This window comes from Tiliqua scincoides, chromosome 2, assembly GCF_035046505.1.
Source record: "Tiliqua scincoides isolate rTilSci1 chromosome 2, rTilSci1.hap2, whole genome shotgun sequence".
NCBI classification, from domain to species: domain Eukaryota; kingdom Metazoa; phylum Chordata; class Lepidosauria; order Squamata; family Scincidae; genus Tiliqua; species Tiliqua scincoides.
This window is the reverse complement of record NC_089822.1, coordinates 140,124,583-140,149,821: the sequence shown is the minus strand read 5'-3', so window position 1 is coordinate 140,149,821 and position 25,239 is coordinate 140,124,583. Positions and strand designations below refer to the sequence as shown.

At 40.1% G+C, this 25,239-nt stretch overlaps 2 protein-coding genes across 4 annotated transcripts in view; one reads left to right on the top strand and one right to left on the bottom strand.

Moving 5' to 3' along the window:
- Window positions 1-487: 487 nt before the first annotated feature.
- On the top strand, window positions 488-6,784 carry TEFM (transcription elongation factor, mitochondrial). The gene is made up of 4 exons (XM_066613537.1): window positions 488-556; window positions 2,721-3,184; window positions 4,705-4,854; window positions 5,927-6,784. The coding sequence occupies exons 1-4, from the start codon at window positions 520-522 to the stop codon at window positions 6,362-6,364; spliced, it is 1,089 nt and encodes a 362-aa protein (XP_066469634.1). The 5' UTR covers window positions 488-519; the 3' UTR covers window positions 6,365-6,784.
- Window positions 6,785-8,900: 2,116 nt separating this feature from the next.
- ATAD5 (ATPase family AAA domain containing 5) overlaps window positions 8,901-25,239 on the bottom strand; it is a 37,325-nt gene continuing 20,986 nt past the window's right edge. For 2 of the 3 annotated variants that reach the window (XM_066613534.1, XM_066613536.1), the window contains 9 exons: window positions 24,023-24,178; window positions 22,928-23,040; window positions 22,094-22,187; window positions 20,455-20,519; window positions 17,925-18,105; window positions 16,574-16,758; window positions 15,328-16,139; window positions 13,696-13,863; window positions 8,901-9,429 (listed from right to left, as the gene is read on the bottom strand). In XM_066613534.1, coding sequence (XP_066469631.1) covers window positions 9,351-9,429; window positions 13,696-13,863; window positions 15,328-16,139; window positions 16,574-16,758; window positions 17,925-18,105; window positions 20,455-20,519; window positions 22,094-22,187; window positions 22,928-23,040; window positions 24,023-24,178 — 1,853 coding nt within the window. In that variant the 3' untranslated portion in view covers window positions 8,901-9,350. The remainder of the gene's footprint in view (window positions 9,430-13,695; window positions 13,864-15,327; window positions 16,140-16,573; window positions 16,759-17,924; window positions 18,106-20,454; window positions 20,520-22,093; window positions 22,188-22,927; window positions 23,041-24,022; window positions 24,179-25,239) is intronic. The other variant, XM_066613535.1, reaches the window with a different exon arrangement.

Here is a 25,239-nt window from a genome sequence, read left to right as displayed (position 1 = left end):
CCACCTAGTGGGTCCTGACCCACAGTTTGAGAAACACTAGATAGATGGATGGATGGATGGATGGATGGAGGGCGGGCAGGTAGACCTGGCCTCTGTATTGGGAAGCCTGCTAGACCAGCTGTAGCCACCCCCAACCTGTTTTGCTCCCTCCCTGCCCCAGTTCTTCTTCCTGCCTATCACCACCCTCCCCTCCTTCTGCTTCACCCCTCCCCACCCCCTTTGGGAAGGGGCCTCAAAGAATCTGTAACCCCTGATAACGTTCCTCTCAAGAGGCCCTGCAGCTGACAGATGGAGACCCAAAACTGAAGAGAAACGGGGGGGGCTCCATCTCTCTGTCTCTCTCTCTGCTTGGCTCTCTCTTCAAAGGCGTGAGTGATGGGAAGCCACGGGGGAGGGCTTGCTAGTTCCTGTGGCGGAACGATTCCGGCCGTTCTGAGCGCCGGCCGTTCCTCTTAGAGGACGTGCAAGCGGGCGCTGGGGGACCGCACAGACTGTAGCACCACCTGGGCAGTGGTGAGGATGAGTCTCAGGCGGCTCCCAGACCTCCTCCAGAGAGGTAGGAGCGGAGGGCAGCGCTGGGCTGGGAGGGAAGGGCGACTTTGTCCCACCTATGATGGACTGCATAGATGTCTGATAGCCCAATCCTATCCACGCTTTCCTGGGAGTAAGCCCCATTGATTCTAATGGGACTTACTTCTGAGTAGACATGCACAGAATTGGGCTGTGAGGCTGCAGTCTTGTGCACACTTTCCCAGGAGTAAGACCTATTGGACACAATGGGACTTACTTCTGAGTAGGCATGCATAGCATTGTGCCCTAAGTGTGTCGGTGTGAAATACTGCAGCTGTAACTGCAGGCTCCTGCTTGTCAAGGGTGAGGTGGGCAGGCGTTGGAGACCAGGAGTTACATCCAGGCTGCAGAAGACTGTGTATGATCGTGTCTAAACCAGTGCTTCTCAGCCAGTGGTACGGCTACCAGTGGTACTTGAGGTGGTGTCTGGTGGTACTCACTGGACCCCTGCCACCCAGCAGCGAGACCAGGAATGCGACACAGCAGACAGCGGTAGGCAGCTCGGCTCGGTGGGCAGAGCTCCAAAGCATGCTTTTCCATGCTTGAAAAAGCCCCCCCATCCTCCCAGAGCCTCTTACTGGTGTTGTTTGTGTTGTATCTGGCCTCCCAACTCAGAAGAAACTGGCTATGTTGTCATCGCCAGTTACTTCCAGTGGTACTTCCAGTGGTACAGTAGGTGGACCGTGTGAAGTGGTATGGCAGAGGACAAACTGAGAAACACTGGTCTAAACAAAACCTTGTCCAAGTATCTACCCTTGGAACATTGGGCAGTAAAGACTTTTTTTTTCCCTTGCTAACTTGCTTCTAGAAAGTGGCTTGAGTAGACATTTCAGATGCTGCAGCAGTATTTGTCAGCTTGGAGATGTGCAAGGTCCCTGATACAGAGGTCACTGTACACAAGGTGTTGCATGCCATTACCGAGCAAAGTGCTGGTAATTGCTTTGTGTAGTGGCCCTGGACAGCAAACAGGGCCCAACCTTATCCAAATTTCAAGCACCAATGCCACAGTGCCAATGGGACATGCATTGCATCCTGCAGGGTTGGGCAGTCATGGAGGTGTCCTCAAGGTAAGGGAAAATTTATTCCCTTACCTTGGAGCTGCATTGCAACTGCATTAGTGCTGGAAAATTGGATGGGACTGGGCCCACATTCCTTTCAGTGTTTCAACACAGATGGGAAGCACATTGTGTGATGCCAGTGAGGACTGCATATGTTGTCTGCACATTCTCATTGGAGCTGCCTCAACCTTATTAGGTGGGGGCATGAAGATCTCAGACTAGCGCAAGTTGCCTGTAGTTGCTGGATTTGGGTATCCTGTCACTGGATAAATGTGTGCAGAATCCTTTCAGACTGTTTTGAGACACTCCGGGGTTCCTAAAAAAACAGGCGTATCAGTGAGAAGGTTGGTAATGATGAGTATTGGGTGTGTTTGCAGTCTCAGTTCTCACAGAATGATAGTGAGGTTAAACAGTTACAGTCTGAGAATGCAGTATGCATCCTAAACCATGCCTTGGAATCCTCTGCAATATGCAGGAGTTTCTTAGCAAACATGGATGCTGAGAGAGCACCTTGAAAACAGAAGATGTGAAATCCACTGAGCTGGAGGATAAATGCATAACTGTCAGGGGAAAGATCTTTACAGCATTTAATAACAAATAGGGGTCACATGGAAACCCTCCTATATTGAGATATGCAGCAGCTGCTGTAGATTCCAGAAAATATACAAGAAATAAACTACCCTTATTATTTGTTATATTATGTTATGATATTATGATATTATGAATTATGATATTATTTATGTTTACTCAGAGTAAGTTCTGCTGAGTTTTCCTACCTGTACCATTTAGTAACTGAGTGGCAAAGAGAAGTTCAGCAAGTCTAGTTTCTTTCGCTACTACAACACTGTGACAAAAGAAGGTGTATCTGCTAAAACTAGTACCTACCTGCTGCAAAAATTATAGGAAATTTAAAAGATGATACTTTGGAGGATTTAGACATGAGTATAAAGAAGTTCTTGCTTCTGCAGACTTTTTTCTAAATCTGTAATAATCTGTTATTGTGTGCTTTACTGAATGCCTAAGCTAATTCTGTTCCTGATGCCAGTAAGGGGACTCGCATGTGATTATTCATTTATTCGCATTTATTTTCAGGTAGGAGATATTTTCTCCAGGTACCATTCAGTTCATCTCAGCTTCAACTTGGGTCTCTTGTATGGAGTCAGAAGAAGTCAGCAACTGTTGTGCAACAGGACTCTGCAGTGTCTTCATCAGCCTCTGAGAATGTTAAAGAAGCTCAGCATTCAATAGATGATTTGTATTCTTCTGAGCAGAGATCTGCTATTTTACAGCTACTCAATTCAGCATCTGAGGCAGAACTTTCTGCTGTGAAACTAATGCGAGGAAGAAAATCTGTAAATGTAGTGGAGTATAGGAACAAGCATGGACCATTTCAGAACTTACAGAGTTTAATGGAAGTGCCTCTGTTTCAATATAAGACAGCTGTTAAAGTCTGCAACTTTATTCTCAATCCTCTTGCAAAAGAAGAAAAAAAATCACAGAATGCTGTGTCTGCAATGAAATTTATCAAACCTGACATAGAAAGAGAAAAGTTGGAGGTATTTTTTGTTGTCTTACCCAAAACTACCTTTTTCTATACAAGAACAAATATGACTGCAGTCCTATGCACACTGGAAATAAGTCCAACAAACTCAGTAAGACTTCTCAATAAACAGGAATGGAATTAGGTTGTACTTGTCTTTTAACAGCTTATAAGTTGAGTCTCATTATTCAAGGGGGTTCCATTCCCAAAACTCACATGGATGGCAAAAATCCAATTAAAGCAAATCCATTTAAAAAACAGTGTCCCTTTGCTAGGAAATTTAAAATCAGCCTTGCTGACCTTTGTGATGTTAAGACAGTCATTAGCAGACAATCCATCAATCAGACTCTCTCCAGGTGCATAGAAAGGTTTCACTCCAAGCCAGCAAACACCCCCCCCTTCACCCAGAGCAAAGTGATTATCTTTCTTTCATATGCTCAGGGGGAAGGGAGGGGTCGCTTGGAGTGAAGCTAAGTGCCTGGAGAGAAAATGATTGATGGATTGTGAGCCAGCTGCCCTCACTAAGGAGGCTACTGTTAAAGGACTGTTTTCCTTTAATTTAAAGGGCCCTTCTCATTGTGTTGAGATAAAAAATCTGTGGATAATTAGGGTATACCTGTAATCACTTGCATGACTGTCTCTTTACAATATTAAGAAAAGCAGTTTTTTCAAACTGATTTTGAAGGGATGCATTTTTCCCCTTCAGGATCAGCACATTCCTTCTCATTTGCAGTGGCCATTTGTGTTGAGTCAAATTTGTGTATAAAAAAATCTGTGTATAGCATGGTTGGACCTGTATATTGTTAGGCTAGTCTCTTCCTAGTGAGGTTATACATAATGCCTCCAAGGAGCTGCTTTAGGAGCACTCAAGGGTGCCAAGTGGAATTTTTAGTGATTTTTGTTTGGAATATGAGATATCCCCCCCATGTCATTTCAGAATGCTTTTTTAAAAGACTTCAGTTTCAGCTTAGGCTTGCTGATAAGATATGGGGGTGGGACAGCCCACTGTTTGAGAAATGAAGGCAAAAGTTCCCTTGGGCAAACAGAACTAGTTGCACTGGTGTATGCTTTATAAAAAATATTTGGGGCAAGCTCATACATGGCCCCAACATTGTCTGTGTGATGGAATCAAAGAGCATAAGCATGTAATAGCTAATGCTATTTATTCACCCCTATTGCATGGCTGACATAAAAAAAGTGTATGGGAAGCAACTTCTTAGTCATGCATGTGTTCTGATTCATGTTGAAGTTTGTTTTGTGCAATGAGGGAGGATGCAGGTACCCACAGTTTAGTCCTTACCTCTACTGTATATATAAGTTGGGTATTGGGGTATTGTGAACGTACCCTTCAGGTTTACAACCATCCAAATTCTTCTTTATTCTAGGTATACTTTGAATTGAGTTTTACACCCACTCCCATTCTGGATACGTTATGATCTGTGTCAAATTGAAGGGAAGGGAGAGCTTTTTTACTTGTACTAGAAAATAAGAGATTGTAAAATAAATATGAATAATCTTTCCTATATTCCATTTTAGAGTGCTAATAGCATTGTGTCCATTGTTTTTGGCACCAGCAAAATTGCATGGACTCACATTAATAGACACTTAGCTGTTCAGGACTGGCAACAGCAAGAATGTGCAATGTTTATGAAAGGAGCTTATATACCAGCAGTGTATCTCGAAGAGGTAAGCAGCATTAAATATTGGTTAAAAGCAGTTGTTTTTTTTAAAAAAATACAGTCACTGTAGGATTCTGTCTGCTATGTGTAACCAGTGGAGTCTCTGAGCTGCATCTAAAACACTTACATTCCAGCTACTTTCTTACTTCATATTAAAGACACTCTCATCTATTGAGACACAAATTCCTATCTTTACTGAAATTTTACAAAAAACACAGCAACAAGAGAAATTGAATGTTAGCTTTTCTTAACTGTATTGATACTGGAAAGCCAGCTTTTAATAAGAACTGACAGTACAATCCTATGGATTGGTTTTAGCTGCTGCAAATTGAATCTGTTAAGGGGCAGGTAAGGTAGAGATATCCCTTACTATTTGATTTTACCATGGTTCTTTGTTTCTGGGCTGATAAATAGCTGATGGCATACTGAGAGGCTGGTTTCCCTATACTTTAATTGCTCCTTGTATGGTGTATTGTACAAGAAGGGAAACAGTTAGCATATAATAACACTAATGGCCTGGTATTTGCATCCAGGTGCCTGAATGAAGTTGTCCCTTTAGGCTAGACAGTGCTGTGCCTGATCCTTTAACCAAGGGCTTTTCAAACTCGGGAGTTGCAACACCCCAGCCTGTGGGCCCTGGCCTGTTTCCCCTTAAGGGGCATGGACAGCCTGGAGGCAGGGAGGAAGCAGCTGCGCGATCCCCAGGATTGCACCGCTCAGGGGCTTGTGTCCACTTACCTGAGCCTCCTGCAGCCTCCTGGGAGGAATTTATGTTAAATTCTGAAAATCCAACTCCCTTTAACTCCACCAATAGTGGTAAAGTCTAATTGGATTTGCTGCACTTTTGATAATGGCACCTAAAAATCTGCAAACAGTCTGGACAGTAATAGGGCTGGACCTGGGTTTAAAGCAAGAGCATTTCTAAATATTGCTAGATCCCATTTGTACTTGTTACAAGTAACTAGTTATGAGCAAACTTTTGTAAGCAACTTCCCACAGAGGAATACAATTTGTGTACTTACATTAGAATTTTTGATGCAACTTAAAAAAATTATTTATGTTCTTCTTGTTTATTCCAGATCTCTTCTGTAGTTACCAAGATTCCTGAAGCAGACTTTTATGTTCTTGAAAAAAGTGGACTTTCTGCACTAAATTCAAATTTGTTTCCTGTGACGTTACATCTTCGAACAGTGGAAGCTATGCTCTATGCATTGTTACAGACAACATATATGCAGGATGGCCAGCATAAAGTACTAAGTATGGCTCGAAATGCGGTAGGAAAATACTTTGGGCTGATGGTAGGGGATGTACGGACTAGTGGGATAGACCTTGTAAAACAGCTTCTCTCAGAATCTGTTACACAAGATACGCCTCGTGTGAACTTTCCAAAAGACAGAGTGGTCTGTTATAGAAACATATTGTCATCAAACAAACAGAGGAGAGATGAAGAGCTGTGTGATTCGTTGCTACAGGCAGTAGCTTTTTGTGAACTTCTAATGTTGAACAACACTACTTAGAATTGTTATATGTGTTTAGTTGACAAGAATCGACCATCTCTGATTTCAGAAACTACAGTAATTTGACTGTCATGAAACTATACATTGCAATGTTATAATTGTGTCAACACAACAAGCTGCAGCTACAGCAATGGTGGAACCATGGTAATATTGTAAGAAAGAACAAAAGCCTGCATATGAAATAAAGAACTCTGAGGTTCTAGTTTACAAGTATAAACTGTGAAAGGTGAGAACAATCAGACCCATTATTCCCTCCACAATGCCTCACTGAGGATTGCTGCTGAATTCATTTGAAAACTGTAGGAACTTAAAATTAACTATATTCAGAAGATGTTGGACAGAATGCAGTATTCCTGTAAAGAAATGTCCTTTGTAACTTTAATTACTATGAAATATTAATTGAAAGTTGAAAAGCGGTAAATACTGTTAATAATAATAATAATAATAAAATTATATAAAAATGTCTTCTATGTCAAAATTGTTAGTAAGGTACTAAGTTTTCAGGCAAGCTGAAGTGAGTGAGGGTGTAAAATGAAGCTTACACCCAGCTTCATTTTAACCAAGACTAGCAAGTGTCACATAACAGGTGAAAGAGCACACAATTCTGTAATGTAGCAGTTCCCAGATTGTGGGTCACAAGCCAATTTTTCAGGGGTTGTGAACCCAGAGGTGTATTTAGTGGGTTGCAACCCCATTCAGCAATCTCTACTGGCTGTACCTGCTCCCAAATGATTTTGAGTGGGCCAGGGGGTGGTTGCCATGACACAAGGCACACTGGGGGCTGATGTTTCTAGCCATGCTGAGCAGCTATGATCCCTTGTGCTGGATGGACCATGGTGCTAGAATGGCTGTGCAGTCTGCTAGTGGTTTGTCTTTCTCCCAGGTAGGCAATGGGGGAGGAGAGGAGGTGGAGCCTTTTTTTGAACCAGAAGTAGGGCACAATGCTAAAAAGTTTGGGAAGTACTGCTGTAATGCATGGCCTAAACCCTGATTGCTGTTGCATCTATATTGGTTCTCTATCTGCAACAGAAATTAATCTTTGTACTCAAACTTCTTTTCCAAAGACATGCCAGAACTTTATGCCCGGAATCAAAGCAAACTAGTGTTCAGGACCAATGGTCATTTTGATCCTCATTAATTTGCACATATGCAATACAATTAATTAAAATCTGATTAATTAAAATCAGTAGTAGCACAACCAACAGGCCATTTAGAGTGAATATTTTTACCATCTTTTCCCCCTATTGTGGGTGCCTAAGGTGGCTAACTAAATATAAATATACAATCGCATCCTAAAACCCATATAAAATTAAACATTAAAACAACCTCCAGCACACAAACACAATAAAACAGTAGTAAAACCATCAAAAGTATGTGTACTCTTGTATTGCTAGCTGATGGACAGGACCATGTTCTGATACCATTACAGCCTGTTTGTTCACTGCTATATACAAGTCCTTTTCTACTAATACAAGTATTGCAGATGATACCCTCACAGTACAACAGATAGTATTTGGTCTCATTGCTATGGAGATTGCATGACACTGCTCTTTCTGGTTTTACTGGAAAGCAGAGATAGTTGGGGCAACACAGTGCCTGGGGCAAAGTGTAGCTATGCGGAAACCCCACTCATTAGAGGTGGCATCATTTGAGCACAGGGCATAAAGCAGAAGATTAGGAGGCAACAGCAATTAGAGAAGCCTGTTCTAGTTGCAGAGACACCTGTGTGACTGGGCAGAGCAAAGAGAGGGTGCAGACTTCTATGTGCCCTGTAGTGACAGTAACTATCACTACAAAAGTGATAATTACAGAACCAAAAAGCTTCAAAGCCCCAATATAACCTTAAATTATAATACTGTATTTGAAAATAGAAGCAAAGAAACCCTGTTTCCTTTCTGAACATCTACCTCTTTCAAATGATAATTTTCAAAAGAAAATGCTGAACTTTTGATTTTTAAACTGTCTTGGACCATCTGCTACCTTCAATATAACAAGCCTGTAGGTAGCTTGATAAATTCTGGAAGAATCTACAATAGTTTCCTACAAGATTACTGGAAGGTGATACAGATTGCAACTGACCCAAACACTTGGGTATAAGCTGCTGCTTCAACAAGAGGCTTCCTACATCCCTTTATACAAGGATTCTGGCTCATAAGAATGCCAGGAAGTAAATACCATTGAACCCAGTGAAATTATTTCAAAGTAGAGAGGGCAATGTTTGTGCAGTAATCTTCAAAAAATTGCAATTTTACTTTCCTCCTTTGGAAACCGGGAGTTTTGTGATGGGGCAATAACAAAACTTTGTTTTTAAGAGAACCCAGGAAGACTGTAAAACGCTTCCACATTTAGACTGATGACTGTTTAACAGAATACAAATAAAAAGTACTTTTATGCCTAAAAGACACCTATTAAGAAATAAGCCATGAAAGAAGCCTGATCCAGATATTTATTATTATAGGAACAAACATGTTCAATCAGAAATTCAGTTGAGTTGTAGTAAAATATAACACAGTATAAAAAAAAAATATACAAGGTTTCAGATAAATATTGCTACATGACTCAAAAGGACTCTTATAAAAATGCCATTTACAAAACTGATTAATTTTCTTTAAACACACATAAAAGTTACAGATGACAAATCATTTGGCTAATATTTTCATTAATTATGTCATTATATAGTAGCACATTTAAATGAAAATTAGCCAAGTGTCTTATAAACCTGCTCCTGAACGGACAGATCTGTTGTTGTTAATGCAACAGAAACCATGTCCTAGTAGGGATGGGCCTCGTGTGTTTCAAGCACCAGGTTGTATCTGAACACAACTAGTATAGACTTCAACACCAAGGAAGCCCATATCTGGAAATCACCACTACAGCAGGAATATACAGTTTGTCCTTTTAAATAAGATTCAAAATATAAACAGCATGTTAAATAAACATTAGAAATGATTTTATATGTACATAGACACTATGGGCAACCACCATTTTAAGGGAAGTCAGCTGCGAGACTGTTCAAAAGTTCTCTTGAAAAATCAAGATGAATTCCTTCAAGGTAGTGGAGAAATCTGGAAAAAAAACACAAAGATTTAGAACTTTTCTTAAGAAAAAATACATTTGGCAATGTTCAGTTCAGTAGACCTTTATTGGCATAAAATACAGAGAAAGAACAAAACAAAACAAAAATATACAAAGACACCACAACATAGACATCAGTCTTTTCCTCACATACTGTCCAGAGTTCCAGAGCTCTGCCTGGCAATTACCCCAGATAAAAAGGCAGCGACCCTATCAAGGGTCTCAGAGTCAGATGTGGAAAGGAGAGACTGAAGCATGATTGAGTCCTCCCAGCCCTGCATCCTAGTTAGCAAAGGGCCTAGATATTTCTTGCGTGAGACATCATGAAGTGGGCAGTAGAAAAGGGTATGTGTTATGGTCTCAATACAATCCCTACCACACTTGCATTTCCTCTCCGAGTAGGGAATACCACTGAACCTGCCCGATAACACGGCTGATGGAAGAGCATTACATCTTGCAAGTGTGAATGCTCTCCGAGCCTGTGGGCACTCCAAGTGATAAAAGAAGGAGGCCAGTTTCCCAAAACTGATTGGAACATGGAGATAGAGTGGAGAGCATGTGGTTCTGGCGGCACTAAACAGCTCTTGTTGTTCGATGTCAAGAATTCTTTCTTTGACGATTCTGTAAGCAGCATCACACCCAATCATGCCTAGCTCTGCAGTGTCCAGCCCTATTGACTTGAGCTTGGTTAGAAGATCAGTGATCTCTAATGGCAGGACTGAATCCGACAATAATTGGAGCATTAGACCAGAGGGGGTAGGGTTAAATAAAGTCCTAAACCAAAATTTCAATAATCTAAGCCAAGCAGTCGTCTTTAGCCGAATTAACCCCACCTCAAGACACAGAACCGAGTAGGGAACGCACCTGGGTAAACCCAAAATCTTCCGCAGAAAGGAGGCTTGAATGCGTTCTAATGGTTGGGTAATAGCCTTATACCAGATGGGAGAGCCATAAAGGACCAGGGAAAGAATCTTTCCCTTAAATGCCTCCAGAGCAGCTGGAACATAACCATTGCCGCAGGTAAAAAAGAAACGGGAAATAGCTGAGGACGCCAGTTTGGATGCGTTCTGCACTGCCTTACGATGAAAAGCCCAAGTGAGCCTGTAATGGAAGTTGATTCCCAGGTACTTGAAATGCTTAACCTGCTCCATTTTATTGCCATTACAAGACCACTTAAAAGCCTTCCATCTATTGGCAAATATCATTATCTTAGATTTAGCATAGTTGATTTGCAATTTGTTGGACAGAAGATACTCTTCAGTGCGATTCAGCAGACGTTTTAGGCCAATCCTAGTACGGGATATCAGTACTGCATCATCCGCATACAGAAGTAGCGGCACTTGGCTTGCACCAAGCTTCGGGCAATGGCTATCTATTTCCTTCAGGGATGGGGCAAGGTCGTTTAGAAACAGATTGAAAAGCATGGGGGCCAAGACACAGCCCTGTTTGACCCCTTTGTTGGTAGCGATGGAATGAGTTAGATTCCCACTCCAGGAGCGTCTAACCCTGCATGAAGTATTTAGATGGAGGGACCTAATCAGTAGCAACAATCTTTTATCAATCCCCATGTTTTCCAACTTGGACCAAAGAAGCTCCCTATCCACAGAATCGAAGGCACCTTTCAGATCAAGGAAGGCTACATAAAGGCGAGCCTTGCATATCCTAACCTGCTTATGGGCCAAATGAGATAGGATCAAACAATTGTCCAAAGTTGATTTGCCCCGACAGAAGCCAGATTGCTCGGGGCCTAAGATGCCTTGCGAAGTAACCCAGAGAGTAAGTTTATTGCATAGATATTTAGCATAAATCTTACCTATTACAGAAAGCAAACTAACGGGCCGAAAATTTCCTGGTGTGGTAGGGTCACCCTTTTTATGGATAGGAATAACTGTCGCTGTAAGCCAGACATTGGGCAATAGGCCAGAACTGTCAATCACTGTAAAGACGTGGGCAAGTAACTGGGCCCACCATTCCGGATCGCCTTTTAAAAGCTCAGGTGGTATTTCATCTGGACCTGCAGCCTTCCCTGGCTTCAATTGCATAATTAGTTCTTTAATTTCCTCAGGGGTCACAGGAGGCCAGATAGGCAGATCCACAGAGGTAAAGTCAGGGTAGGCGTCTGGGGATTTGCTCTTATCGTAAAAAATGTCTGTGAAGTGTTGAACCCATGTAGATGATGGAATAATAGCAGGGTCGTATGTTTCTGATCTACACGAACCTGCTACAACTGCCCAAAATTGTTTATTATTTTTTTGTTGAATTGCTTGATGCAGCTTGTTCCACTGAGTTAAAACAAACCTTTTCTTTTTCTCTGTCAATAAAACACTTAGTTGTTTTTTAAGGATAGAGTATTTAACCAAACACTTGGAGTCATTGTATTTTCTAAAATCTAAATAAGAAGCCCTAATACACACCTTAAGATTCCTACATTCACTGTCAAACCAATCCTTTTTGTCAAATGCACCACAGGATTCAACCAACTTAGGCTTCGTACTCAAAACCTTAAAAACGTGACCAATAAAACCTTCAAAGGATTTGATTTGAACAAGGGGATCCGGATCCTGTAGAATGGCTGATAAAAAATCTCTGCTTGCTGGTTCCGTACTTAGACGATGGAAATTAGGGGAAAGGGCGCTATTAGCCACAATTTTATACCTACCCTCTGGATTTGTATCCATCTCAGCTTGTGATGGAACACTCCCAGAATGGAGGTCAAGGACCAAGATTAAAGGTAGATGGTCACTAAGGGTTAGGTCCCCAATGGCAAAATCTTTCACATGATGTTTCATTTTAGTGGAAACTAAAATGTAATCCACAACGCTGGCACCACGAGAGGATACAAAAGTAAATTCATCAGCGTTGGGGAACTCTCTTAGACCATTGAGCCAGATCATGTTAGAGCTGATGGAAAACTTAGCAAGGGCCATACCATTAGCATTATAGTATGCATCTTTGGACCGCCTGCTTAATGCGCAAATGGGGGGGAGGGAGCTGTCATCAACCACATCCCAGGCTCTGCGAAAGATATCTGCTGAATTTCCCACCCTGGCATTTAAATCGCCCTGCAAAAGAATTTCAGCATGGGGGTGGGCCCTCTTGAGGTCATTCATACATGATGATAGATCATTCCAGAGCTGGGTCCTTTGTAAACTATTAAGCAAAGGAGGGATATAAGTGTTGACGCAAATTAAGTCAATGTCTGCAAAAGACACCCTCAGTGCTTGTATCTTGCAACAGCCTGGAATGATGTCTAGAGGGCATGACTTAAACTGCTTCAGTACAAAGCTGGCTAAGCCCACCAAAGGACGACCATTAGAGGTGGATTTAGTTGCAGGTACTACAAAAGCCTTGTAGCCAGGGATATACAGATGGTCCAAAGCCCATGTCTCCTGCAACAGAATAATGTCAAAGGTTCTAAGATAGCTTAAGAAACCACTGTCATTTTTCTTATTCTTCCACCCTGCAATGTTCCAGGAAAGAATTTTTAGTTGGGAAGAAGTAGCAGGGGCTGGAGAAGCATTAATTAGTCAATCTTTGCTTCCTGATGGACACTCAGCACCAGAAGGATGATGAGACATGCAGCTACTCAGGGCTAAGTTGGTCACCGGAGAAGGTGTAGAATCCCTGGAATAAGGGACGGGAATTGCCTCAGTGGCTACTTCTAAAGCAGATTGATGAGTTTTTTTTAATGGAGTGTCTGACAGTGATATCACTGACATAAGATAAAATGCATTAAATGTTTTGTCTGGGAAACAGACAATTGCTGTCAAGTCAGTTTCATCATTTGGCAATGATGAAACTGACTTGACAGCAATTGTCTGTTTCCCAGACAAAACATTTAATGCATTTTATCTTATGTCAGTGATATCACTGTCAGACACTCCATTAAAAAACTAACTTAATGCAGCTAACAGAACAAGCACGTGAGCTGTTCCAAATGTGCCGGAAACTCACAGAGGCTCTTGGTGCCAGCGGAAAGGCCTGCACCGGCCTGCCAGTGCCAAGGGGAGACCAGGGCACAGCAGAGCAGGTAAGCATCTTCACTATATCCTATCCCCCCTTCCTGGACCTGAACTGCCAAACAAGAGGCTGCTCGGACTTGCACCAGTGATTTTACAAAAGTCCCTTTACCTTGGGGAGCATTTAGCAGCCTCTGTTTCCCTTCAGAGAACAACAGAGGCTGTTTTGGCACAGCTACATCACAGTGCAGGAATCTTGATGGGATTGTGCCATCAGTGAAGTTTATGAATCCTTACCTTCTTTTTGTTTTCCCTTTCTCTTTCAGTTTCTCTGACCTACAGATGTTGCGGAGAGTGGGCATGTATTCCACTATACTGGCTTGTGTGTTACCAAGATTTAAAAGAGTTCTACTGGAAAATACAGCTTTGATTATTTCCAGTCTCTTCTGGGCATTGCGGTGAATGCTGTAAAAGAAAGCATACAGTAAACTGTTTCTTATAATAGTTATAAGCATAATGACAAGAAACAGAACTGATGACTTAAAAGTTTGTCATGTGCATCCTCACAATGTACAATCAAATTTTAGTGTGCTGAAATACTACAGTTTGAGTCCCAAAACTGTGAGAGCCAATTTATAGTGGTATTTATGCACTTACATATGTAATCATCCCACTGAAGTAAAATATTCCTCAATATATTATAACTATTTTCAAAGTTGGATATGTGGTTATATCTTAAACTGTGCTTGAAGATACTAAGCCTTTAGATACTTAATTCAAAAATTAAGTCCAAATCTCACTGAAATTTGTGATTTGGCATATCCCATTGGATTTTTAATGGATGCAAATTAGATTGTAGGATTCAAAGTCAAAATTTATTCAGCTGATCCCATGGTAAGTTTAGGAACAAAATGCATTATGGATTTATAAAATTTATTGCAGTAGTGAAGCAGCAATAAGATAAAACAAAACCTGCATGTTAAAGCAACAAGGTAGTCACGTATTCTTCAGCTAAAACTAGACAGGGTAGTAGCACAGTGTTGTTTTTTAGTACAGATACCACATTAAAACCCAATCACTTATCAGGGAGGGGAAAGAGGGGCTAGTTTTAAAAGCAAAAAAGATGTGCTGTTAAACCTTCTCTCTGGCTTCCCTTGTAACCTGTGTACCCTGTGCACTTTTCTCAGCAAGATTCTGACATCTTGGGTATGGCATGGGTGGTAAGGGAAATAAAATCGGGGGGGGGGAGGAGCTCAGCATCCTTATCTGCACAATCCTTTTATGCTTAAAATTAGTTACTCTCCACTTCCTTTATATAGGATTGGAGCAGATCCACACTTGAAAAATGGGTCTGCTGCTGTCATGTCTACTTTCAACCTCATGTGGGCTATAAAAATCAAAATCTATTAAGAATCCAGCTTGGCAATACTAGGTATAATTGAGTGGCAAGCCTGGTTTTTATCTAATTTTGACTGAGAACCTGTATTAGTGTATGTTTTGAGTAATTTTTTAATCAGTCAATGATTTTTGAGATGGAGCCAAATTTCCACAATTTCACACATGCAGCTCCTGTGCAAGCCAGCTTCCTCATTAATTTCAACTATAGGAATACTGCTATCTGTATATAAGAATTTTCTTTCATGTAGAAATGAAAGGAGAAGGCTTAGCTCTCTTTGGCCTTTTCCCAATAATATTCAGCCTTGCAACCAGAAGGATCACCATCAAAGTCAACTGAAAAGCGATTATCTATCGGAGCCTAATCTAAGAGGCATTTCAGCTATGGAAGATATTAAATGCAAGATTAAAAGACATTGAAATCACAGTGTATCTTCATTTGTACTACCTCATGTCAGCCACAGGCTGCTTTATGCATTAATAGCAACTTTTCCCCTCTTCATAAAAATAATACTGATGTATATTAGATCTTACCTGGCATTAGCTGTTGATTGACTAAAATGGATGTTGGCTTGGTCTTTTGAAACATGAAGTGTAAGTTCTTCGAGTTCATCTTTCCCAAGACCTCTATGAGACTTCAAGTAGCTGTTCATGGTCCTTGAAATATTCTTAAAGCACTTATTAAAACTTAGTGCCTCCACAGTTGCTTTCAGTTCACTAGAGCTTTGGGAGCTCCACCAGGTATTATACTCCACACTGGATTCATCAGAGACACCATTTTTTACATTGCCTTTTGTCCAAAGAAACTCCTCAAGTTTACCTGATTGCTTAGATTCTTGAGTCTTACTGTGGAAACAAAAATCTAAGAAAGACATATTCTCCACAAATTCCGACAATGAGTTTAGGCATTGGAATGCAAGAGCAGAGCCTTTTGGTTTTTTGCCAGTGCTCAATGCCATCGTGCTATCAGTCACAGGTTGAAGTTCACCTTTTTTTCCTTCTTCTAAGTTAACTGTGTCTGATGGCACAGTAACGAATCCAGAATAATTTAATTCACTCTCAAATAAATCACTATCATCCAGCAGAGCCATGTTTCTCTGGCGTTTTGTCTTGACCTTTTTCACAGGACTAGCTTTTTCCAAGTAGTCCAAGGATTTATCATTTGAAGAATTTTCTACAATCACGTTAAGAGTAGGGTTATCCATTTGCATTGGTTCTGGGAGTATTGCAACTGGTAAAGGTAAAATGAATTGAAGATTACTATTAATGAAGTCTATATTCTTCATCTGGAATTCTGTAAGCAGATGCACCAGCTTACTCCATTCTTCTTCTGTTGTGATTTCACGCTAAAAAATGGAATTGATAATTTTAATAGTCATTCTCTAATGAATTGGTAGCCCACCTAAGCGCAAGGAGCATAATATGAAAACATGCAAGGAATGGCCAACGAACAAATAGAGGCAACAGCCCTTCCTCAAACCTGAAAGATGCGGTGGCCTAAATCTGATGAACAGTGCCTACAAAGTTACTCATGGAAATATATTTTTAGTCTGAGGTATTGCAGAGCTGTTGTAACTGTATTCCATTTTACTTAAATTAATGGTAAGCTTACTCTTGGGGGGTTTTCTACTGCAATGGAAGCAGCAAGTGAGCAAAGTCATTTGAAAAAGAAGATACTGTATAGATAACTATTATGGTCCATTTTCTGAATACCCAGAAAGCCACAGTATATCAGTACCATTCAGCAGTAGGTAACTACCTTATATCAATATAAACATACCTTAAGGAATGAGAACAAGTCTTCGGATGGCAAAAAAATGTTCTTAAGGCCCAGCAGGTGCTCAAAGCAGCCGGTGTCACATTTTGGAACATTCAGAAGTTGAGGGCAAGGCTTACTGCTCTTGGGATCACTTGTTTCTTCAATGCAAGTAATCTGCTCTGCGCCTCCTACCTCTTTGCATTCCTCTACACAAAAGGAATTCCAAGCTTAGTTATTTGACTTCTTTCTGTAAACTGCTTTGTGAACTTTTTTTTGAAAAGCGGTATATAAATACTGTTAATAATAATAACAATAAGTTGCAGTAACTATAACATTTCCTCCCCTTCCTATTTTTTTTTTTTTTTTGGTACAAAAGTACCAAGTACAGGAAGCTCTTGATTACATGAGGTTGTATTCCTGGAAATCTGAGTATACAGGGTGACCCAAAAGTAGGTGGTCACTAAATGATAACATTTATTCCACCTACTGTCCACCTACTTTTGGGTCACCCTGTATATTAAAAATGCAGTGATTAAAAATATTTTTTCCACAGGAACCAATATATGGTATAGGATAGGGGAAAAGTCACTGAACACTCATGCTGATGACTGGTGACTTCTGCTTGCATGGTGTGAAAAAGGGAGACTACTGGGAGTGCGAGTGGCTGCTAACATTGATGGTTGAGAAAACATTGATGAAAATATAGTTGCCAGAAAAGAAGCGAAAAGAAGCTAAGAAAGCACTAAATCACTGCTCTGTGAATGCATTTTCTTTCCCTTATTTTTTGACTTTAGAGGAGACCTCCTCCCCCAGGAAGCTGCAAGTGCCTAATGGGGTTATTCATTAGCAACGAATTGACCATGTTATTCTCAGTGAAGATTAGACTTCCAGTATTAATTTACAAATTGAACTATTTTGAAAATGGGCAAATTAAGACTGTGTTAATCAAGAGCTGTCTGTATAAATACTTTTAGTTTTTCCAAATTTGAAATTTCTTTTCTCTATGCTACCTTGCACATTTGATAGATTGCTTCTAATAGTCAAATGGAAGCCTCAACAAAGGGCATTAAATAAATATGCACTAATTGTTTGCTGTCTTACACCACCCCAAGTTGCAATTTATTGATACTTCCACCATACAACTTCATCTCCCCACATTTCTGCAAGTTTCATCCTATTCTCTGCCCTGTCCCTGTCTTGAAGCAGGAATCTGTATCTTCAACTACAAAATATCTCATATTTCAGATTTCCAAACTGTACTGCAGGTCATTCAATAACATTATATACTAGAACTGTCTAAGCTTGCTGTTTAAAGTACTAAAGAATTGTTCAGCACAACATGAAACTGAAATTTTAATTTGGTCCTACTTACTATGCAGCATTAGACCTTTTTCTTTCAAGAAGCCACCACCACTTCTAACCCAGAATTGTAAGTGGAGAAGGCTTTGCCTGATGTCAGAGTTATTTGCAGTTAACAAAGCAGCAAAATCTCTTACATCTGTTCTTAAATTCTCAGCCAAACAGAGAACTTGGAGATAGCTAGCAACATTTATCTGAAGTAAAACAGATGAGAAAAAAGTCACTAGAAAAATCATAATATATTATTTTACACGGAAAGAAACTGTGCCTACATGGTGTATCTTAACACAACCCTTACTAATCAAATATGAAACAAATGTTAGTTATGCTAATGTTTAGAAAAATATGGCAGTTAAAAGTTAATTCTGCTCTTTGCTGCAATATTTTAAAATTGTGTAGTCATGCAACAGTAGAAGACCAAACCATTCCATGTACAGTGGACATTAGAAGAAGCTTGCTGTAAATTAAGACAAACACTGCTTCTGAATACTATAAATAATTGCAGTCTGGATGGATATGGGTAAGATACACAGCAGTGAGGTTTGCTAAAACTGGAACATATGAAATAATACCAACTTGAAAATCATTGCATATAATGATCAGCTTACATGGCTAAAATGTAATTTATTATGTATGTATTTAATTTATATCCCACCACATGAAATCTATCCATATGATAAAGCAAGTTGTCTACAATTTTTTTCTGTGCAACAGTAAAATGAAGCCCCTTCTGTTGCAAGGTTCAAAAGCAAGACTCAGTAGTATGTGATTGTCTGCAAGCTTTTATTTCGTTGTCAGCAACGGGCGTCTCAAGGGACTCCTGTCCAAAGCATTGAGAGCATGTGTCAATCTTAACCAGACCCTTTATAACATTTTGGGTCCTTTGTTTGAAGATGTTGAACATCCCATTGGCTGAAGTTTGACATAATAGATGGGGCTTACTCTTAATAGGCTGTAGATAGCCTTAGAGACACTTGATTGGTGAGCTTCAAGTTATAGGTTCCAAATAAGGCAAAATTATACATTTAAGCATATAGAATACAAAGTTTTCAAGAACCAGTAGAGTGCACTGTAACCTTATTTTATTCAGAACTGGCCTTTTCTTGGCAAGTCTTTAGACCTATTTCTTGGCATACATCTCCTTTCTTGATTAGGATGGCCTTGTTTGAGCCATCCGCCTTATCTTCTGTTCTCAGCAAAACACTGTGGGGCTCTCTGCCAACCTTTGTTAAGCAAGGTCCTTTGATCTATTGTTTAACAATTTTCTCTGTGCCTTAATTCTATTCGTGACCAGTTACTCTGAGTACATTTAAGGGATCTATAGTGATATACCTTTCATATATTTTAATATAAAACAAGCCAAACTCTCACTGTATATAGGATTTCTTTTAAGAAATCCGTTTCTCATTTACCTTTAAACAAATTACATGTTCCTTATGTCAGTTACAACTCAAACAGAGGCTTTTTCATGATTGTTTTTGCTTATCTTCATTAAATGTATTCTTTTCTAAACTTGTATCTGCAGGTGTCTGTGTCTTGCTAGCTAAAAACCCAATTTCAGCCTGCCAACTAAAGCTTTCCTTACTACAATGTTGCAAATATGTGTGTTTTCCCCGCTTGTAACATCTTGGCTTGGCCATATATTGCTGCCAAGAAAGAGTTTTATCTTTGAGATGCAACTTTTCCAAATTCCAAAGTCTGTTAACCTAGCAAAGCAGCCTTCTAAGCTGTTTCTCTGTGCGACTGACAATGATTTTTTAACTAGAAATGGCTCTCACCATTCTATGTGTTTCTATGATTTAATCAAACATTTTAATAAAATCAGACAGTTAAAACTTACTTCTAATGCTACCATATCTCTATATATATGTTGGTTACTCTTTAAGGACAAAAACTATTTAAAGCTTTGATGAATAACTGACAGACATGCAAACATGGTGATATTCTTTGGCACTTCTGTGAGACTTCTGTGTAAATACCAAACAGCTCTTCCACTGTTTTAATGTAATGCATGTAACACTGTCCTTTGCTCTAAAAAGCATGAAAGAATAACATTTTTAAAACTGTAAACTGTCTTTGCTAAGGGTATTCATCTGCTCATTGTTATCTGTTTTAGTTTGCCATTCAAACAGAGAGCCTCAAAGACAGGAGTTTCCCAGTATCCTCCTACTTTCAAAGGGAATATGTTGTTCTAAAATTTAACTCTTGCCAGTAGCTAGACTCCTTGAGCAACCATGAGATTTGGCAGAGCTGCCAATTTTTTGCAGAGCTGCCAATTCAGCAGAACAGTCAGTTTGCAATTTCCAAGCTTTTCCCTAAAAGAAAATGGGGTGGTTTTTAAGCCTCCAAGCTTTTAAGCATTGGCCCTAATGGCATATTACCCTTCATTCTGTATTACCTTCTATCACTTCCACAAGTAAATATGATTTATAAAAATTAAACAAATTTAAAAATTAAACTGTAGTTGGAGAATAAGTCTGACAGTGTTTTGTCATACTAAAGAAATTAAAATCAAGACAGCTTATCTTCTAAAACTGACTTACCAAAGAAGGAGCACAGAAGGTTATTTCTTCAAAGCAGCCATCAAATATTAAACTAAATGATGGATCTGTTCAAGAGATTCACAGTTAAAGCTTTTAAAACTTGATCATTTAAAAATTTTTCCTCACTAAAGAGAGAATAAGAATACCTGAAAGCTAATACTAAAATGTAGCCCTTGTAAATACAAGTTGCAAGGGGGGGGGGGGAGGAAAGACAAGGGGTCAAGAGAAATCAACTTTCAATGACTTCACACCAAAACAACTCCTGAATTCAGTGAATAGAAACCTAAGTTACTTTGGCATGGATCTAAAGAAGGAAAACAGCCACTAGCTCTGTTTCACAAGTACTTGTACAAGTGCTACTGAAAGAGGTCATTCTGTGCTGCAGTGGGTAGGAAGTTGCATTAGACTATCTGACACATGGGGAAGGAAGATAAAGATTGAAACAGAGGTGGGGCAGGTTGGGGAAAGAGGGCATAACAGATGGAAAACAAGGGGTCATAACAAGGAAAAAGGGGTCTAAGCAAGCTATTTCCAACAGCAACCAAGGTCATGAAAACAACAACTCTTATTTGTCCCCTCAGCAACTAGTATTAAAAGGTAGATAGCAGTTGTTGTAGCAGAACAGCAGCAGAGGTCCTCATTCACAAGCCTCAACCTCACTGTCACTTTCAATTTATGCCCACCCCCAGCTTTTTCTTTTTAAAAAACACAACTTCAAGTCACATGTAGCAGTCTGAATGCAAGTGGGACTTTAGTCAAAGTAACCATGCATATGGTTGTGGTGGGGAATCTATTCCATCTGGACATATTTTGAAGCATTCTGTCTCCAGAAGGATCTCTTTTGTATGGGACCCAGTTATTCCAGGTTATTTTTGGCAGGAAGATGGCAATGATGGTAGCAAGTTATATCTATAAGCACAAGCTCTTGTGGAAATGGAAAGAACATCTTTAGTTTTGGTGTCACTTTTCTTGTGCAATGCTTTATCACCAGATATAAAACCAGCCATTCTGCAAGCAGAGAACAGCTTCCACATGCAAAAGGGCACATTTGGATCCAAGTCTGTTATACCCTCACTGTTGGAAGTGTTACTGAATTTAGAATTTAAAGTTAAACATGGTTGAAAAGCTTGCAAAGACCAAGGAGGTTAAGGTAAAAAGGCAAAGTGCAACTGTATTTTGGATGCATCAAGAATGCAAAGTTCTATATTTGAGAGCGATAGGTTTGCAGAACAGTTTCCTAAGGTGCTCCTTTCTAAAGGTTTGTACTAATTTTGGGAAACACACTCTGTGGCCAGGACCAAATCAGCTTCAGCTTTCTCAAGGGCCCGAAAGTATCTCCCTGACTGAATCCTACCCACATTATACATGTGTACCAACAGGGTACCATGGCTAAATGTAAGGAGATCTTCAGCAAAAACCAAGGGCCCAAAAAGTCAGCATCAACTTTTACCTCTAAACAAAAACATTAGGTTTAGATACGCTGCAGTTTTATCTGGGCAACTAAAGTATGTTTTAATCACTTTTCATTTTTCAGTTCTGAAACATAAAAGCATGATTTCCTAAGCAATGTTCTCTCCTCCCAGCCTCCGCTCATGATTTTAGTGATCATGAGAAGCTCATTAAAATGACTGCTACTCACCATTGGTAGTAAGAATAACAGGTCTCTTTGTAGTAGTCATAAATGTCTTTATTGCATTTAGAAATCCAACATCCTCATCAAATATTACATCAACCTATAAGAAGTATAAGATGTTTAGTCATATTAGTATTCTACAACTCTTATTTTTACTTTATTTTCAAATTAACCCACATCTAGTATAAGTTATTTAGCTTTCTCAGTTGAAAAAGTTTAAAATCCATTTGACCTGTTATGTAGTGTCTCCGACATTAAATATTATCAAAACAAAATTAAGAATTTAGAATAGATTAGTTAAGATTTTACCCATCTGTAAAGATTATCAACTTCAGATACATTTTCAACTTTCCTTTGCTGTTGAAAGATCAGGGGTTTTTATATTTAGAACATTTTTCTAATTTAGACAATCTGAAACTATTGAAAATATTTAATATATTGTGCATGTTTCAGGATGCCTCACAGCCCAATCATAAAGGCAGCAGTGCTGCCATGTGCAGCGGCACCAAAGTGGCTACCACTGCATCCTGTGGCCCTGCAACAGTTGCTGGAGGTCTCAGGGGGAGGGGAAAGCCCCAAGCACCACAATGGGTCTTCTCAATTCTGTGTTGGCTATTTTGTCAGTGCAGACTTCACTCTGTGTCAGTCTGGAAGGCCTGACACAGAGTTCAGGATCTAACTCCCTCCTGCCCATTCCCTCCCGTGCCCTGCTTCCCACTCTCCAGCTTTCTTTGAAAGCCAGATAAGGCACAAGCAGCCAACTCTGAGCATTTTGTGTTATATGCCAGATATGCACCAAATCTTTTGCTTCAGAGACCAGGACTTTAATTTATACTTTACCTCTTCAAAGAGAATGAGAGAAGTTGCAGATTTTTTACTAGATTCCTCTTTGACACTTCCCTGCTTTATCAATTTTGTTTGAATTTTTTCTTCAGATAAGCATTCCTTATTTTCTGTATGGATACAAAATACATTGTTACGTATATTAATGGAAAATAAAGACCCTGCCAATGGCCACCATAAAGATGCATCAGCTCTTTTTTTTTAATCTGCAAATTTTAGGAAATCATTCCCACCAGGTCAACCTTGTAGTTTAGCACTTATCAATAGTGATAAAAAAAACTTCCCTCAGGGTAACTGCAAAGGGAATAGTGACTCATACAGATTGCACATATGACTCTTATTCACCAAGGTCAACAGAACCTTGTTGCAGAGAATCCTATGTGTGGTTCCATAGTACTGCTTTGTTTAGCACAAGGGAAGACAAAGGAAACTGTGTATACTTCATATTCTGTCCTAGTCTTTTGAGCTGTGAGCTCCAATGCTACAATAGAGGATGAACCCATGTGCTTCCATACCAATAGTCCACATTAAACAGGGGGTTCATCTCCCTCGCTTAAATGTCAGTAGCATTAACACTAGAAAACAGTGAGAAAGGCATTCATGTCACCCCCACAGCATGTTCAAGTACAATGTATGGAGCACTATCCTGCTGCCAACCCTAAAGCAACATTTTGGATGGTCTCACAGCAGCAGGCAGGGAATCAACAGTTGCAGCAGCCCATGTGGGGAGGAGGAGCAACACAGGCAAATACTTCCAAGCATAAGAACTTAAGGCAAGCCCTGTTAGATCAGGCCAAAGATTAATCTAGTTAAGCATCCTGTGCCCATCCGTTACTTCTGGAAAGCCCACAATCAATAGAGAAAGACATGCCTCTCTCTTGCCATTGCTCCTCTACAACTGGTACTCAGAGAGAAATAAATCTTTAACAAGGCTGCAGTGGTTAATGCATCACTTTTTATGGCTGACAACTTCATTGTCTATTCCACGCCTACAAAAACACAATTTTAATTTTGTATCAAACAACTAAAAACAACTGACTCTATTCCCCATCTTCAAAGAATGAGCACACACATCTGATGTGGAAAACCTACCTTCATTGTTTCCTTGCACTTTTTCTTTCTTTGGCTTGGAAGAGATTTTAAAATAGTTTGCAAGTGTTTTAGGTACCATCCCTTGCTTTAATCCAACTCTTCTAGGGGAAACTGGAAGCTTCCTTGGGGACTGCTCTTTTCTGGGAGAATTTTTTTCTGAAACACAGGTTTTATTTTAGCCTTAAAAATCAATTACTGTACCTATCCACTTTCGGAATACACTGGGTCCAAGTTATGGATGCCTGACTTATAGATATCCAGATTATGGACAGCAGTGTGGGCAATTCTGTGCTGATGCAGTATGTCCTTTGTGATGCTTTTGTGTAGGTGTGATAGTGCTGGGTCAGCAAGAGGTTTTGAGGTACTATGTTCTGGCTTCCAGGCAGACCTCCAAAACAGAACTGGTACAAGTTGGGGATTCTGATGTCACTTGCCTGAAGAACTGGAAGATAGCCTTCTCCCTCCACCCCTACCTGCAACTTCCACACACCTCAATTCTTAAAAGCTTCATGGATCTGGCTATAGGCAAAGGGCAGGCAGTCGCAAGGAACCAGTGGAGAAGACAAGTGTGCCATTTATATGTACAAATATGTCAGCTTTAAGTTTCCATTCTTTAGCCACTCTAGTCCTGAGGTGCACTGCACATTCTTCATTTCTAGGGAACATGACCACCTGGGCACTTCAAGTTATGCAAGTGAAGCTGGAAACAATGGTCCCTGTCAGGAGTGCTGCTACCACAGACAAGGTGTGGAAAGGTGGGGTCCTGACAAGCCAGAGGAAGAAAGCACACTTCTTTCCTTGACATACTGCTGACAGGTAAGCAAGGACCAGGCTGATTCACCCAGCACTACTCCTTATTTGTTGTACAGTAGCAGCTTGAAATACAGGCTGTGGAGTGGACTAATCAGAGAGAGCCCCCATCCCCATGAAGTAACAAGTAGTAATAGTAACAAAAATGGTAATCAGGGTTACTAGGCAAATTGAGTTCTGCTTATGCAAGATCAAGTGCATAATACACCATAGTTCTTTTTAGTGGTTTACCATTTTAAGTGGTTTACCATTTTTAGGAAGGCCCATAGCCAGGGAGACAGACCAGGGACAGACTGCACTTGCTCCCGGTGTGGAAGGGATTGTCACTCCCGGATTGGCCTTTTCAGCCACACTAGACGCTGTGCCAGAACCACCTTTCAGAGCGCGATACCATAGTCTTTCGAGAC